The sequence below is a fragment of the Anser cygnoides genome, chromosome 6 (genome assembly GCF_040182565.1).
Source record: "Anser cygnoides isolate HZ-2024a breed goose chromosome 6, Taihu_goose_T2T_genome, whole genome shotgun sequence".
Taxonomy (NCBI): Eukaryota; Metazoa; Chordata; class Aves; order Anseriformes; family Anatidae; genus Anser; species Anser cygnoides.
This window is the reverse complement of record NC_089878.1, coordinates 16,076,723-16,092,405: the sequence shown is the minus strand read 5'-3', so window position 1 is coordinate 16,092,405 and position 15,683 is coordinate 16,076,723. Positions and strand designations below refer to the sequence as shown.

Below are 15,683 nucleotides of genomic sequence, written 5' to 3'. Positions count from 1 at the left end.
AAAGCACTAGAAAGAACAAAACGCAAAGAGAAGATGCATCAGCTGCCTATCTGATGCCACAAGAGTACTCTGGGTATATCACATTATCTTCGCATATCATCTATAACACCATTCACACTTTTTCTTATTGCTCTTCAGGTACAACAAAAATTCAATGCTGTTGTGGCTGGACAATGTCCAACTATGCATTTGGAGATAAAGCCCAGCTTTAGTCAGCTAAAGTCAGTGTTTCTCTACATACATGATAACAAAAAGACTGATTCCATAGCTTTCAGAAGGGATCACACCCTTTGGGAAATGCTGAACTACCAGATTGTGAAAAATTAATTTAAGAACTTTGAGATAGGGAAAATAACCTAATTTAGAAATCTTTACAGAGTACTAAGTTGGTCACATGCTGCAGCCTGTCTTGCTGCAAGTGGCAGTGCAAAATAACTGAGGAAGAGAGACATCTTTTGCCCTTGCACAACAAAACTGGGGGTGCAGGCTTGGCCCTAACAAAATGCCATAGCTGAAAAAGCCTTAATTCCTATTCATCTGAAATGTTCAATAGGATCGTTGTCAAAGCTAAAGTAATTAGTATCCAAATGAAAAACATGTAGTACTTCTAAAAGAATTATTCTGTTTCTGACTGAAACCTTCCTAACCTGCGTGAGTTTGTCTAGTTCTCCCAGCCAGGCCCCAAACATCTTGTCCAGATCCTGATCTTCCTTATCACTATCTTCTTCTGCACCATGGTCAAGCTCTTCATCTGATAATTGCTCCATCTGGAAAAGAAAACAAAAACATTGATTTTTCAGGAGTGTAGTAGTTGACACTAGTTTTCTTAGACACTGATACATTCTGAAGTCAAAGCGTATTTGTCCATAAGCTTCGTAAAAATTTTACATTCAGTAAGTTTTTTTACAATGCTTACACGTAAAGAGTAAGTATGAAAGCTGCAATGGGTAATTGCAAAGCCAGGCTTATAGCCCACTTTTGTCTGAATCATGCAGGAAAAGATGAAGAACAAAGTCCATAATACTTAATACACCATCAGAAGTTACTTCATGCTAGCCTTGCATATGCACTCATTGCCAGCTATTGTTGGCAAAGTTAACTGACTTGACATTAAAAAATTCATCTCTGTACAAGGAATTCAGCTGACCACAGTTGAGCAACACCATTCAACGCACAGGAAGTGCAGTCTCACTACATTACAAATAGCTGACTCCACACATCTGTAAACAGAAATGCTTAAACAAGCCACAGAGAATGCCAGCAATGAGGCAGTTTAAATTCTGGACGCTCTCCAGATCACTTCAGTGATACTGCACAGTTTTCACCTGACAAAGAAATCCCTCCCTGCAAGCAAAGGGACACCATTACATCTAGGTGACCCTCCTTCATTTGAGGAGTCTGAGCGACCAAGATAAAGACATTACATTCTCCAGATGTTACCTGTTATGAATTCAAAAGAAGTTAATTTTTTTAAACAAGTCTTACTTCCCCAAACACGTCCTCCAAGCCCCTTCTGTAGGGCTAAGACTCAACATGCCTTCCTGGGTATATCCATGCTGTTAAACCCAGGATTTGTTCAGAAGGAAAATTTACAGAGATTTAAACATACCTTGGGGGAAAATGACATAGGTGGCAATTTGGGAGTGATTGGGCACTACAAAAGAGTAAATGCTAATGCTACAGAACATCCAAAGAGACATGAGAACAGATCACCATCAAGAGCTACACAAACAAATCATGGCGTGCAGTAGAGCTTGATTTGGTCAACCCATAGATTACATAGTGATTTACTACACAGCTTTCAAAAGCACTCGTTTACATTTTGTAGACTCGAAAGCAAACTTTGTAAATGTTACTCTTCAGGAAGAAGAATCTTGGTCTGAAAAACTTCACAGTGCTGCAGAGCTGAACTGATGAGAGATATTATTAAAAATGATAAAGGTAGTCTCAGAGAAAAACTGTTCAATCAGTTTTAGGCTATTTATGACAACAGTTCATGCAAAAAAATACCTCCATGATCTAAAACAGCCTTTATTTCTATTCTTACATTGCTTAGATTTCATTTTACATTGATAAAATAACCAGGCAACAGGAGATTTCAGAAGCGATCTACCATTCTGAGGCCAGCAGAAGCCAGTAACTCCCACAGATGCAAGATACTGCCATCCAGTTGCTCTAGGCAAAGCAGCTTCTACCTCCTACTGAGGCTTTGCTTTTGTGGGAGAACAGAATGCAGCTGCTTATCTTAAAGGGGCAATAATATTAAAGCTGACATGGCATACTGCAGCGTAGATGCAAAACAGATTAAATTCACCTTCTAAATCTCATTTTGTCCGACACCTGCTCTGAGACCTTTAAGTACTTTTGAGACTCCAGGAAAGAGAAGAAAGCTCTTCTAAAAATCTACAAGCAATGTTGAAATCCAAAAAACAACAATATGCTCATGTAATAGAGCAGCAGCCTTTTCCGTGATGTCACCCCAAAACCCTCCTGCATAAAAAAAGTGGAGACAGTAGGGCAGCAGCAACTCATGTTCTACCTAACCTTCTGCAAATCAGACAGAAGCTGGATTCCATTTTCACACTCCTTCAAAAGCTTTGCCTTATTAGTTCTTAGGCTTTTATGTGGACCAGAAACATCATAAATTTAAGCCAAAACACATTATACCTAAGGTGACATGGCAAACAAACTACAGTAACTGTTCTCATTTGAGAACATAACATTTCTCACTGTGTAGATGTGCCTGATGTTTAGAGCTTTCATTTGAAGGCTAAGGGAAACTATTAAACGTGTGCCTTAGGAAACATGACTATAAACGGGTGAATCAAACGGAAACTGTGATATAAAACAGACAGAGCTCTATTTACAGAGATTTTACGTGGCTAACCTTTCCCTCTTTCAGCTGTTTTTGCCCCTTACTCTACAGTTAGATGAGACTATTTCTGCAGCGCATTCATTCTATGACACTGTTCATAACTAATCCGTTCAGTAAGAGAAAAGTTCGTTCTTATTACTAAATTTTTCTGAAGATCTGAGCTGCGGAAAGAAACTGGCATTCTCAATTTCCCATAAATTGTTGCTTTAGCTTTTTTAACTTGGCAGCAGGGACATTGCTTCAGTTCCAGTTACTCTGAAGACAGAATTAGCAGCCTAAAGAAAACTTTTACAAGTAAAGTACTGTTGTGTCAGCAAGCCTGGCACTAAACCCAGTAGCATTTGCCAGCTTCTTGTAGTCCCCACCCAAGCTTTCTAACGTCAGCTGCATTTCCTATAAGCCTGTCAATGTTTGCTTGCAAAAGGCACACAGAGGATAGTGTCTCACTTAGAAATAGCTAATATTAACTCGCTAGCTCTGTAAAATGGATCTCTTAGCACAAGCCCTTCTACTGGACTAAATCAATGAATTAAGGCAGCAACAAAATGTTCAACTAACAGTTTCTGAGCTTTCCATCAACAGAAATCAAAATAGTAGCAACTCAAAACAAGCGCATGTTACCATTCAAAAGTGACTTTTTTTCCTTTTTACAGAAGTTTTCTCAATGCAGTTGAACACAGCAGACATACACCATACTTCAGCAAATTAGGACCTAACTGGCAGCTATCACACCTTTCTAAGGCTATGACATTTCTATTCATAACAAGAAAGGAAAATGACAGAAGCTTAAAAATTTCTTTCTTTCTGTTTTTTAAAGGAATCATTTAGAACCAAGTTCAACCTAAGAAATAAAAAGTAAGCCACTTACATATCGAAAGCATTTGCAGGTTAGCAGAATTAAAGTAGCTCATGCTTTTGTTTGGCTCATACCAGGTGAAGTGACAGAGTAACAAATTCAAACCAGCTTTCAGCACTTCACATCCATTCATTTCAAGTGTATCTCAAAACACTACTTAATGAAAATGAGCAGCTTTCAGATTTTATTGAGCCTTCTATAACAGAGAATAATGTTTTTAAATGTGCCCACTAAAATTCCCAGCTAAAGATGCTCATCTGTTCTTGACTTGTCCAGGGTAGCTCAGCAGAAAGGCAAGCTGAACAGACTCAGCAGGAAAAAGCAAGCAAGTCAGATAAAACACAAATGAAGACTCACTGCCAATTTGTCGTATGTACAGCAAGGCTCTGACCTGTCCTTGCATGTAATACACACCAAGTTAAATTTCTTCCAGGAGCGTGACCACAATCCTAGTTGCATCCCATGTATGGCATAACAAGGCTCTCTAATGAGGTTTTGTTGCTCAAAACTGCTGGCCATTCCCTCCCCTGAGCATCATCAGTGACTAAATCTTATATTCAAATACCTACACAACTACAGCCACTGGAAGTTTTAAAAAACCTCAATCAATTTAACTCTGGCACTTGATGTCAGTGACAATTCCAACTCAATTCTACTTTTAAAGTGATATAGCACTGACAACTTACCAGATAAGACTCTTAAAGATCTGAATATTGCTCCTCCGTGAATCCCTGCCAAGCAATGATTAAAGAAAGATCCTTTTCTAAATATTTACTCTAATTCTCATCTTAACCATTTTCCTATTTGTATCCTAGTAAGATTCAACTAAACCAGTTATAGTAAATATGATTCTTAATTTTTTATTTCTTTTCAGCGTTAATGCCCTGGCCACCTTTTTTGTTTTTCTCCCATAACAAACACGATAGGGCCAGCATGAATAACTGATACACTAATAAGATAATAGATGTTAAGCTGTAAATACTGGTTGGACCAGATGACCTTGGAGGGCTTTTCCAACCTAAATGATTCTATGATTGTGTTTTAGGAGCCCTCTACATGAACATTTTTCATAGCAGCACTTTGCCTCTCACTTTTCCAGAAAATCAACAACAACATATAAAAACATAACCTATGAAAATACTTAGATTTTGGCCTTTTTTTTCCTTTTTTCTCCCCTTGTAAGGGCTTCTACTTCTTAGCATCTGTCATTCTGGGACACCTAGATAAAGAAAAGTCCCAACATGGTGTAGACTTCTGTATGCAAGTAAGACCACACTTCTGTGCAGGAATCCTATGTACCATCTCTTTTATCCACTACGGTCTATATCAGCCAGTTTTAACTGTTTAAAATGTTATATTAATAGGCAGACCTATAATCTGCCATAAGTTTGCTAGTTTTCTAACTGTTCATTAGGTTTGTTCACCTTTAAATGCATGAAGCCCAGTATTCTAGAGTTATTTTATGAAAAAGTAATGAGGCTTTCATTAGAAATCAACAGTTAGAGCATTTAATCATAATCTACTATTTTAATTACATGGACAAAAATTGTATCCATCATTAGGAAAAAAGGAAACATTTACTCTTTCAAGCTGGTCCTTACGCGATCTGATGAAGCTTTTAGTATGCTAGGATGAGCATGAGATGATGTAATATCAAGAAAACATAAGGAAAGATGAAAAGTCCAAGAAGATTTTTTCAAATCTACCTTTCTGACATTTTCAAAAAGGGACAGCACAGCAGAATTCTGAAGCTAACAAATCACAGTCATCAGAAAGCTACAGCTGATCTTTGGGACAGCAGGAAGTTGTAATTGAAAGTGTCTCTAGTGTCTTTCACTGAGATCCCATTCTGCAGACTTGGGCTTTGAGATGCTAGTTCCTACCTTAAATCAAACCAGTTCAAGGCAATCGGAAGTTTCATTATAATAGTATTTCCTTATAGTAAGGACACACAGCACTGAAATAAAACTTTGTAAAAAAACACACTACAGGATTTGTCTATGCCACACTTTTTTAACAATAGAAAGATTTTCAAAGAAACAACAGAATTCCAACTCCAAGTGGAGATGCTCACGTGCTTAAAGGGTCAAGAATGTGCTTATTCACTATAATTTCAGAAGTACTGGCATACGCGTTTTGAGCTAATGATGCTTAAGTATGTTCAAAGACAACTGGCAGCATAAAACCCTAAAAGTAAAACAAACCATCTCTTTCAGGCAACTGATGTTTTCACCCGCACCCAACCTTATTATTTAAACAACCTTGTACAAGCTCATGCCTGTTACTGAACTAAGGATTTGCTTCTTCAAAACAACTATGGAATTTGTTAGAACTCTACTCTAGGGGTAGAGTGAACAGTACAATAATACTCAAAACACTATCTGAACAAATAACCAAACTTCTGCGCTTTAAAAACCTAGCCTCACGAACCTAAAGGAACTACGTAGCACACAAGATGTTTTTAGAAATTAGAGCTCTGTTTCCATTTGTGATCACGCCAGCATCCATTTCTGTTCAAGAAGTTGGACATGACAAAACACTACTGTAATGCACCAAACAAGTGCATAAGCATGGCACGCGTACAAACAGGAGTAAGATTCTAGCATGTTTTTACCTGTACTACTCATTCATCTGACTGCTTGAAGGAATATAAAAACTGTGCAGTTAATAAAATTTGGGCTTAGGGGTTACTTATAGAGGAGAAAAAAACCTGAAATGTATTTGCAAAACAACCGAAGCCCACATCTACATTTTTACCTGTTTCCTTGAAGTTCTGGTAAACAATGAAAGCTACCTTGAGCACAAATCATTTATTTCATATTAATAATCTGCCCACATGACAAAGATCAAACAAATCTACCATGCCTTTCAATAAAAAATAACAAAAAAAATCTTATACTAGAACTGACACTACCTTTCTCCTGTGAATTCAATACAACACTACACCAAGCCAGTGATACGCTGGAGATAATTTGTTTCAGTATTTCCATGTTTCCTCTTAATAAATACAAAATATAATGAAATCTCTTACTCTGGCAGGGAAAGGGAGAGGGAAGATCTGGAAGGGGATTAGAAGTGATAGGAAATTCTTCGCACATCAGTGTCCTACAATTCAGTTTACATTAAGAGTAATTTAGGTGAAAACCTGTACAAGAGCAATTGTTTGCTCTCAGCTTCAAATAACAGAGGTACAGGCTGAGTACATCCCAAGGCTCCTATAGCACACATTACAACACCTCTCAAATTCAAACACTGACATACAGAATCTGTCAGCCACAAATTCAAAACATCCCAAATAAAAGTCTTGCACTAAGTGAAAGCCCCCTTCAATACACTATTTTGAGTAAACTTTGAGTTGTTTTTTTTTTTAAAACATGCTTCAGGCAAGTTTTCCAGGCTTGTACTCAATACAACGTACTGAAAACACACAGGATGTCTGACGAAAGAAAAAACTTCAGCCACTTCAGTAAAAGCAAAAAGACCATTTATAACCAATAACTTTATATGCTTCTAAAATTGCTCAGGCACTAATTTCAATAGTTAAAACTCTGTATTTATGCATTACACAAAGATTGCATCTGTTGCCACATTTTAAAAATCATGCATCTGTGCACTCCTTTGTCCCAGTTAAACAAGCAAATTATTTATGCAATGCAGCTTTAAATTGGAAAAGTAAGAGTCTATGCCTTGCATACACAAAGAGGCTCACATAATCAGAAGTACTGTGGGTGACATATTGAGGTCTTTAACAGCAATCTTTACCTGCCTCAATATAAGATCCAAGAAACAGTTGCACTAAATCACACCTCAATGGTAAGAAGATTTATAAAACATTTGTAGCTACTAATATGTCTCAATACTTGGTCGCTGGATTATTAAGCCAATGTGACAACCTTTGACCCAAGTCTACTATCTGTTTCCTGCTCATTTTTCTGCAGAAATCCAGCAAACATGAAAACCAGGCATCCTCACTGTAAGGCCTTATTCTCAGCTTTAGCTGTGAGGTACAAAAAATGGACAGACAGCCTGCAATCTTCCCTACTTTAACCACTTATCTGTGAAACATGCAAGAATGTCTCTTTGAAACCATGGAAAAGAAATCTTCATGTCTGAAAACATACATTTTGAATTGCAGACAATCAGAGTTTCAATAAAAGATCAATTAAAAGCTGCTGAAAGTAACAATTAGTCAGCCAAACGTATACAGCATGATTTCTAACACTACTCCTAAAATTAAGCACATGCCTGTACAAGACCTTGCCTTTGCCCCCAGCTGTTTGTGTTTAAACCCTATCAAACAACTACATTTTCTCTAAGTCCCTACAAATATTTTTCTTTATTTCCAAACTATCAGTTTGGAATATTTCCCAATTATGGAATTATTTCCAAACTATTAGTTTAGAACATGAATATTTGTAGCTACATAACACATAACTTACATTAATTTTAGAAACTCTTAATAAAGCAATTGTCTGAATAAGCAACTGGAAGAAGAAAAAAGCCTTAATCAGATATCAGACATCAAAGCAAACTGTCTCAGTGTTCTTGGAATCCCTCCAAATACATCAGTGCTGTATACAGTAAACACAGGTTGTCTAAAACTCAGTGGTGTTCATGCAAGAGCTGTTACACCTTTCAGATTATAACTACCACCCCAGGGATTCTAACCAAGAAAGTCAAACATACCACAGTCGCTCCCTAGTTTTCCTCAGATTCAGTACCAAATCTTTGTATTGAGGCAGACAGTCAGTTAAGCAGGGATAAGAAAACACCGCACTCTTCACAGACAAAACAAATATGAAAGAAAAAAATATTTTCGACTAGCAGCATCAAGAAATAGAAAAACGTAATTCCCTGTATTCACATCCACTGCAACTACTGATTCCCTTGGTATCTAATCAAGGCTGGTACATTCCCCTTCTAACTTTAGTGTACTCACTCACCAATCTCCTGAAATAAACAACCTGAAGATACTAGAATGTTTACTTCACGATCTTGATTTCAAATTAACAGCAAATTCCTCTGACGTGCCACAGTAAGAACATCCACAAAATACCCGCCCACCCTTTCTTTGCTTGAAAGCTTGAAAAGTAAAACACAAAGTGGATCAAGGAGAAGTCTACCTTACATTCCACATGGTTAGCTTCTTATTACCACTCCAGTATTTTTTTATTATTATTTTTAGTATTTGTATATATATTGAATATACAGCATGAAATTTTAAATTTGCCTTCATAAGGTGACATCAAAACACATTTAAGAGAACTTTCTTCCTGGAAGGAGAGACACCAAAATTACTGAAACATCTACTGAAGAATCTGTCTAATTGCACCTGAAGTTTATACTCTGCTGAGAAAGCACACAGTAAAACCTTTATTCCCCCCAATATATTCTAGTGCCTATCTCGCATCTAACCAAATAGATGTTGCTTTGAAAAGACTCAGCTTTATCCATTATTGTGCCTAATTTCTTGAACCAAGATTTCAGCCAGAGAACCCAAACAGTATTAAATTAAGTCCTGTATAAAAAGAGCATGCTAGCTCCATGTCTCACATGTAGCACCATGTCTCACAGCAGATTCTTTTTGAAGACAACATGAAGACAGCTCTAAAAAAACAAACAACTGCTTAGTCAGGGATCATAAAAACAAAAGTTGCCTTAGTTAAAAATACACCTCTAAGTAGAGAGAAGAAATACAGGTGTTCTCTCAAAGAATGTCAGTTATCAGCTACAGGAGCCAAAATCTTAGTCTGTCCAGTTTCTGAGAATTTTCAGCATGAAAAGAAAATGAGGTTATGTAAGCAAGGAAAGTGCACAGCTTTAAGCCAGTGTTAAAGTATAGTCTGCCTTCAAGAGGCAGAGAGATGTATTTAGAAACACACTAGCCCCTACTTTCCAGAATCTTCATTACATATTTATTGTAACACAAACACTGGTGTAGCATCTCTTCCTATTGAGTTCTAACTTTTGGAATCTGACAGATTCCAGATTTCTTGAACAGAAAACCCCAACAAATATTAACAAGTTTATGCAGAAAGAGAAAAGCAGTATTAACACAAAAATTTCAAGAGAAGGTTTTTTTAAACACAAAATTTCAGGAGGCTGCAATCTGTAAATAAGATGTGTAAATAACCTTTTAAAAATATTAGTAGGTAGCAGACAAAATGTATTTTGTATTGTAAATGAAACAAAAATATCTTAGAGTAGTTGCAACCTTAACAAAAGACATAGATGTCAAAACAAGTTCCATAGTCAAGCTAAGCTTTATTACACAATTTGAGAATGTGCAATTCAAGGCGTAAAGGGGAGGTTAGTTACGTACTTGACTCCAACCGATTATAGTTTGAACATGCTTGTGACAGTATTTGAAGAAGATACAACTACATAAACAAGTTGACCTATCTTAGAGATTGCTAGATAAATGGCAAAAAAAATGATTTAGTAAGAAATCATTAAAAATCATCTTACAATAAAAAAAACTTAAGTAACTCATGACAAGTTCTACCATTTCAGCCCCGAGTTCTTCCTTCAGAAGCTTCCTACAAATCCTCAAGACTAACCTTCCTATACATTGCAGGCCATTAAACTTGCCTGCGACTTTAATGCTGAAGTGACCACAACACTTTTTCTAACAGGAAGAAAAAAAGCTGAATATTGACAGACTGTACAGTAAATGAGAAATTACCAAGCAAAATGAATTTCAGATGCCTCTAAGAGGTGATTCTTCATTCATACGAGATGCAGGCACCTCAGGACGAGGACTTACTATCCTAGCTCAAAGCACTGAGCTCCTTGCTCTGCTGTCCCAGTTCTAGCTATGGCCTCGTATGTCAGGAAAACACAATGCTCCCAAGTATTTTGGTGTGAGGCGGACGGGAAGAAGGAAGAGGAAGATGTGCAGCAGCACAAGGAGAAGATGAACATTCCAGACTTGAAACATAATGTTCAGTTACAGTTACTATCCTAATACACAGCTGTAAATGATAGCAGAACACTAAGGGCAACGCAGGCAATTCTTTTGTCCCCAGGGTACACAAAGGAAGTAGATGAACAAAAATCCAGAAGCATACATATCCAAACATCATGGTGGACATGCACACTGGTCAGCCAGACCAAAGCTCCATTAAAAAATTATATAAAACATTTAGTAAAGGAAATAAAGAAGTTAGATGTCCCAACTTTTACTAAAACTTCCCAAAGACTGAAATAAAAACACAGGCCTGTAAATTTTTTTTATACATTTATCAGCAAGTCTATAGCAGACAAGTTGGAAGAACGAAGGAAAGAAGGAAAATTTTCACCTTCCATTTTACAGGTAAGAGCCATTGCAAAGAACACAATGCAAACTGCTCACTGCTTGGGAAGACAAAACAAGGAAAACTGTCTACACTTAATAACTGCATCTTCAGCAACATTCTGTATATAATAACAGAACGTGAAATGTGACATGCATAGAATTTTGCATAACCAGTTTAAGGATTCTGTTTTGCAATGAAGACAACATTTTCAGAAATACTATTTGCAACTGTCAAAACAATGATCCAAACCACCTAACACATGTTGCAAATAAAAAAGCAGGTAGTATGCCTGATTTGGTCTTCTTTCCTCAATAGCTGCTGATGTTGAGCGAATTATAAAAGAAAAACAAAAAACTGTATCAGAGTCACACAGAAACAAAAACCAAAAGCAAACAACACCTTATTCTGTAGGTGTACCACATAACAGCCTTCAAAAGTAAAATTCAACTGAAACATTAGCAAAGCGTTTTTGTGATGTATGAAACTGCTAGAAGAGATGTACATTTGGTTGGAGGAACGTTTTACTACGTTTAATTATAAATTCCAATGCAGGTGAGCACATTTCCTCATAAGACCCTCAGCTAACCCATGTTACTTGCATGTGGACAGTAACACTGTACTTGGATTCAGTACAGTTAAAAACTAATTTTTGCTCAAGGGACCCTCTCAAAGATTAAAAACAATAATTGTGCCAACGTTCACTTAAGATACCACACCAGGCACTCAAAACTTGTGTGATGTGGGTATTATCTAGTAGGACTCAGAACAAGTTGCCAAATCCCCTTCAATTAGGGCCATGTGTCAGCATATGAACCATGCTTCAAAAAATTAAAGAGCAGTGTTTTAGCAATGATAAAGAAACAACATTCTTCACAAGTTGCTTATACAGAGTTGTGTATCAGGTTGTGTTTTCTTTACACTAACCTCAGCTGCAACAGGCTGCAAGTTGATTTAGGCTTTCTAGTAAGAATTAAAGACTACATATGAACAGCTGCATTTCAGTGCAGTAGCTGGAACTACCATCTCCAGAAAATGCTCTGTATGTTTTTCAGAAAACCCACAAATGAATGTTTCATATACCAGCGTTTCATTCTTAGCATTTACGAGTAAGCACATTTTGACGATAGTTTCATAGTTGGCCATTAATCATTTGAAAAAAACAACAAAACATGTTTAGAGGATGAATAGGGAAATAATCTTTTGGCAGATAAATTATCAAAAAAAAAAAAAAAATTTAGAAGACATCTGCTTTACTTTAAACCTACTCCTAACAAGCTGAGCAAAAGCACAAACAGTAATAGGGACTTAAATGCAAATACCTAAACAAGATAAACCAGCTCAATTCATTTTGCATTTTAAGCCAAACTTACGAAGGAAGTTTTAACTGGCAGTCAACTACCACCCAACTTCATTGCAAACTGCAAGCAGGGACATAAGCCCCCCTGCCCATCTCCATCACTTTTTCATCTCTGTCTTCAATACAGTAGGATGTGCATCTATTTAAGTGCTAAGCAGGTAAGCATAACTACTCTGACAGGGGAAAACCACAATGACATTACCAGAACAGAAAAATACAAGAAGTTTTCCATGGAGAACCTGTGCCCTGGAGGAAGCTTTGAAGGACTGCATATAGGAGAATCTTGCAAGTATATGACAAACCCTGACGTGGGGGCATGACAGAGAAGCACTAGGAGCCAATACTGAAAAGAAAGGATGGATGTTAATAGGAATGGGGCATTGTTACAGGATATGAAAGGGCTGGGGATCATTTGGCAGTAAACAGGATTAGACAACAGTTCACTATCACAATAAACCTCACGTGTGATAAAAAACAGAAGGCCAACTTCCTGCTGCATTATCTAGAACTCACCTTTTTCCTCGTCAATATGGAATAATCCAAGCTATTTATCGACAACCCCACCAGGCAAAAAAAAAAAATCCCTCTTGAATTCCTACACTGTAATAAAGAGCTCCTCTCAGCACTTGCTCTCCCCCCTCAAAAATGAAAAACCATTCCAGGATTTCAAACCCCAAAGTAACTTCTCCGAGACATCTGGTTGAGCAAGGCACCAAAACCTGTAACAATTCCACCACTATTCTCTAGTTAAGCCTGTCTGAATTGCTGAAAAAGAAAGTCTGAGCTAACAGAAGAAAGGATATGATAAAGGCTGAAAATACAACTTAACTCTTATCTTCCCATTTGAGCAGAATATCAGTGAAAAATTCTCCCCAGACTTCCTCAAACCACAGAAGGCTGACAAAATATTTCTCCCTGCATAATTAAAAAAAAAAAAAAAAAACAAAAACACACACACACCTTTCTTCACATGAGGTTTTGCTCCTACTGTCAATTATATATCTTTCCTCTGTAAGGATGGTTTAATTATCTTAATCTAAGTCCACACGATAACTCAAAGCAGCATCAGCAACTGGAAGTACAAAGCAGTCCGTGACAAATTTCATAGCTTACAGGCACCTAAGTGTTGCTGAGCACTGGTCTTAACTTCCAGTTTATAAACCTCATAAAACTCCAAATTGATTTAAAATATTTTAAGAAAGTCATTTTGTGTATTTAAGATGTGCTCTAAAGATATATATTCATACTGAAAAACTGCATTACTTCAGTTTCTAAATAAACCTTGGCAGGAGAGGCTGAGGATGAGAAGGGGGAAGAGCACTAGTAGTGGATTCTACTCCCTGGAAAGAAAAGCACTTAAAGCAAGAAAGCAACCTCAACATTAGAAAGGTTTTGTTATGTCTAAGGTTGGAGAAGTCTAAAAGCCAGTAAAGCGCACACAGATGCATATCAAAAGGACTTTATCTAGAATTTAATCATCGAGATTAAGACCAAATGTAAATATTTAACACCAAATCACTGCTTTAAAGCTCACATTCCTGACAACATAAGAAAATCAGCTTCCATAGCGAAAAGGAAAAAAGAGAGTACAAGTCATCCACCTCGGAAGTGAACATGAAATTCCTGTACCGTAGGACAACCATGGAAGACAGGGCTGACAGCTGGATCTTGTTAAAGAAGGACTTGAAACAGAAAGATTTAAATTCATGGGATTAGGCCAGCATTCCTAAAAAACATTGTTCAGATCCTAAGCTGCAGAGACCTTGTCTAAACAGCTCAGCACCTGAGTCACATAAACAACTACTGTCTGAAAAGCCTGCTGCCACCACACACAGTAGTTCTGTGAATGGAACTTTTCTTGCACATAAAAACTAAGACAATAGCATGCTTTGGTACAGCAACTGTGGAAGGGAAAAAAACCAAGTGAGTCAGTCGATGGGCTCCGAACTGCCACTCATAAATACACCAAGTTTCAGTAATTTTTCTAAAAGTTTTTTGACTAAGACTAACTCTACCCCCAACATCTTTTTTTTTTTTTTTAATAAAAAAAAGTTTATTCAGTGAAGGAACACAACCCTAAAGCAGGTGGTTGGTCACAGGTTTATACTCACAGACATATATATATTGCACATCATATTTTACATTACAGTTTGCTTGTAAGCATGCTTTTAAGTTCTATCATCCGTATTCAGTTATTCTTCTCTCATCTGTTTAGTGCTGTGGTAAAGTGATAAACCAAGGTCGGACAGATTTAGATGCCAATGACAAAATGAATGCCAATGGTTTACTAAAATAAGCTTAAAGTTTACCTAAAAACTGAGACCTTTAACTTTTTTTCCACCACATATATGATTTCTTACTACTTTTAAAGCCACCATCTGAAAGTAACATGCAATCTCTTGGTGGTAGTGGGTTTTTTTTGTTTTTGTTTGTTTGTTTTTGTATTTTAAATACAGAAGATACATGAGCCTTTTCAAACACCAGGACTTCTTAGCAAGGGTCACACCGATGGAAATTCAATCACTGTACAGCAATCTCATTTCCACACCAAGAAACATGAGTTTGCAGGGACAAGAATGAGATACTCTCAATGCCAGAAAGCCTTCAAGTTAGAGGCTAAATACAGAAAAGGTATTTTCTCTACTGTACTTTCTCATTTGATGCTTACCCACATTTCTCATACACTTCTGGAAACCAAAAACTTATTCACAAGCAACAACCTAGCATATAATCTGTAGAATTGGTTGCCTCAGTACCAGCCCAGAAACTACACACGTAAGCACCTCAATTTGTCCACTCTTGCCTCAAAACAGTAAAAATACACAAAATACAAAGTAACAGAGAAACAATATACAAAGAAACAAAATACAAACACACAGAAACAAAGAAGTACACACAGAAGAGTAAGGCACTTGGACAAACACATGGGCACACCTGAATATCTCAAAAAATGACAAAATAAAATCACTCAATTCCAAGCAAACGATACTAAGGGCTCACAAAATTCTATGTAATGAATAGATATCAACAGTGCCAAAGTAATTTTGGAGTAACTCAGGCAAAGAAAGAATATTGATTCTTACTTCAGTCAAATACTGAGGGTAAACAACAGTGAAAAATCAGTAAAAACCTTTCAGCAGTTTTTAGCAAGGGAACACCTTCCGTACCTAGCTGTAAAGGTGATCTCACAAAAGATATACACCATGTTTTTCATGATTTTGTCGAATAATTGAGAGTCAAACCCATAAACTTTCAGAAACTTTGAGTAAGCAACAGTTTGTCAAGAATCAAATGTTT

The 15,683-nt window shown here is 36.9% G+C and overlaps 1 protein-coding gene across 8 annotated transcripts in view; it reads right to left on the bottom strand.

Moving 5' to 3' along the window:
• Nucleotides 1-15,683, bottom strand: part of RAPH1 (Ras association (RalGDS/AF-6) and pleckstrin homology domains 1) — a 293,904-nt gene that overhangs the window by 61,560 nt on the left and 216,661 nt on the right. For all 8 annotated transcript variants that reach the window (XR_010832191.1, XR_010832192.1, XM_066999108.1 and 5 more), the window contains one exon: nucleotides 648-767. Coding sequence is in view for 6 of the 8 variants with exons in the window: in XM_066999108.1 (XP_066855209.1) it covers nucleotides 648-767 (120 nt within the window). In the remaining 2 variants the exon portion in view is untranslated. Of the gene's footprint in view, nucleotides 1-647; nucleotides 768-15,683 lie in introns of those variants that run through there.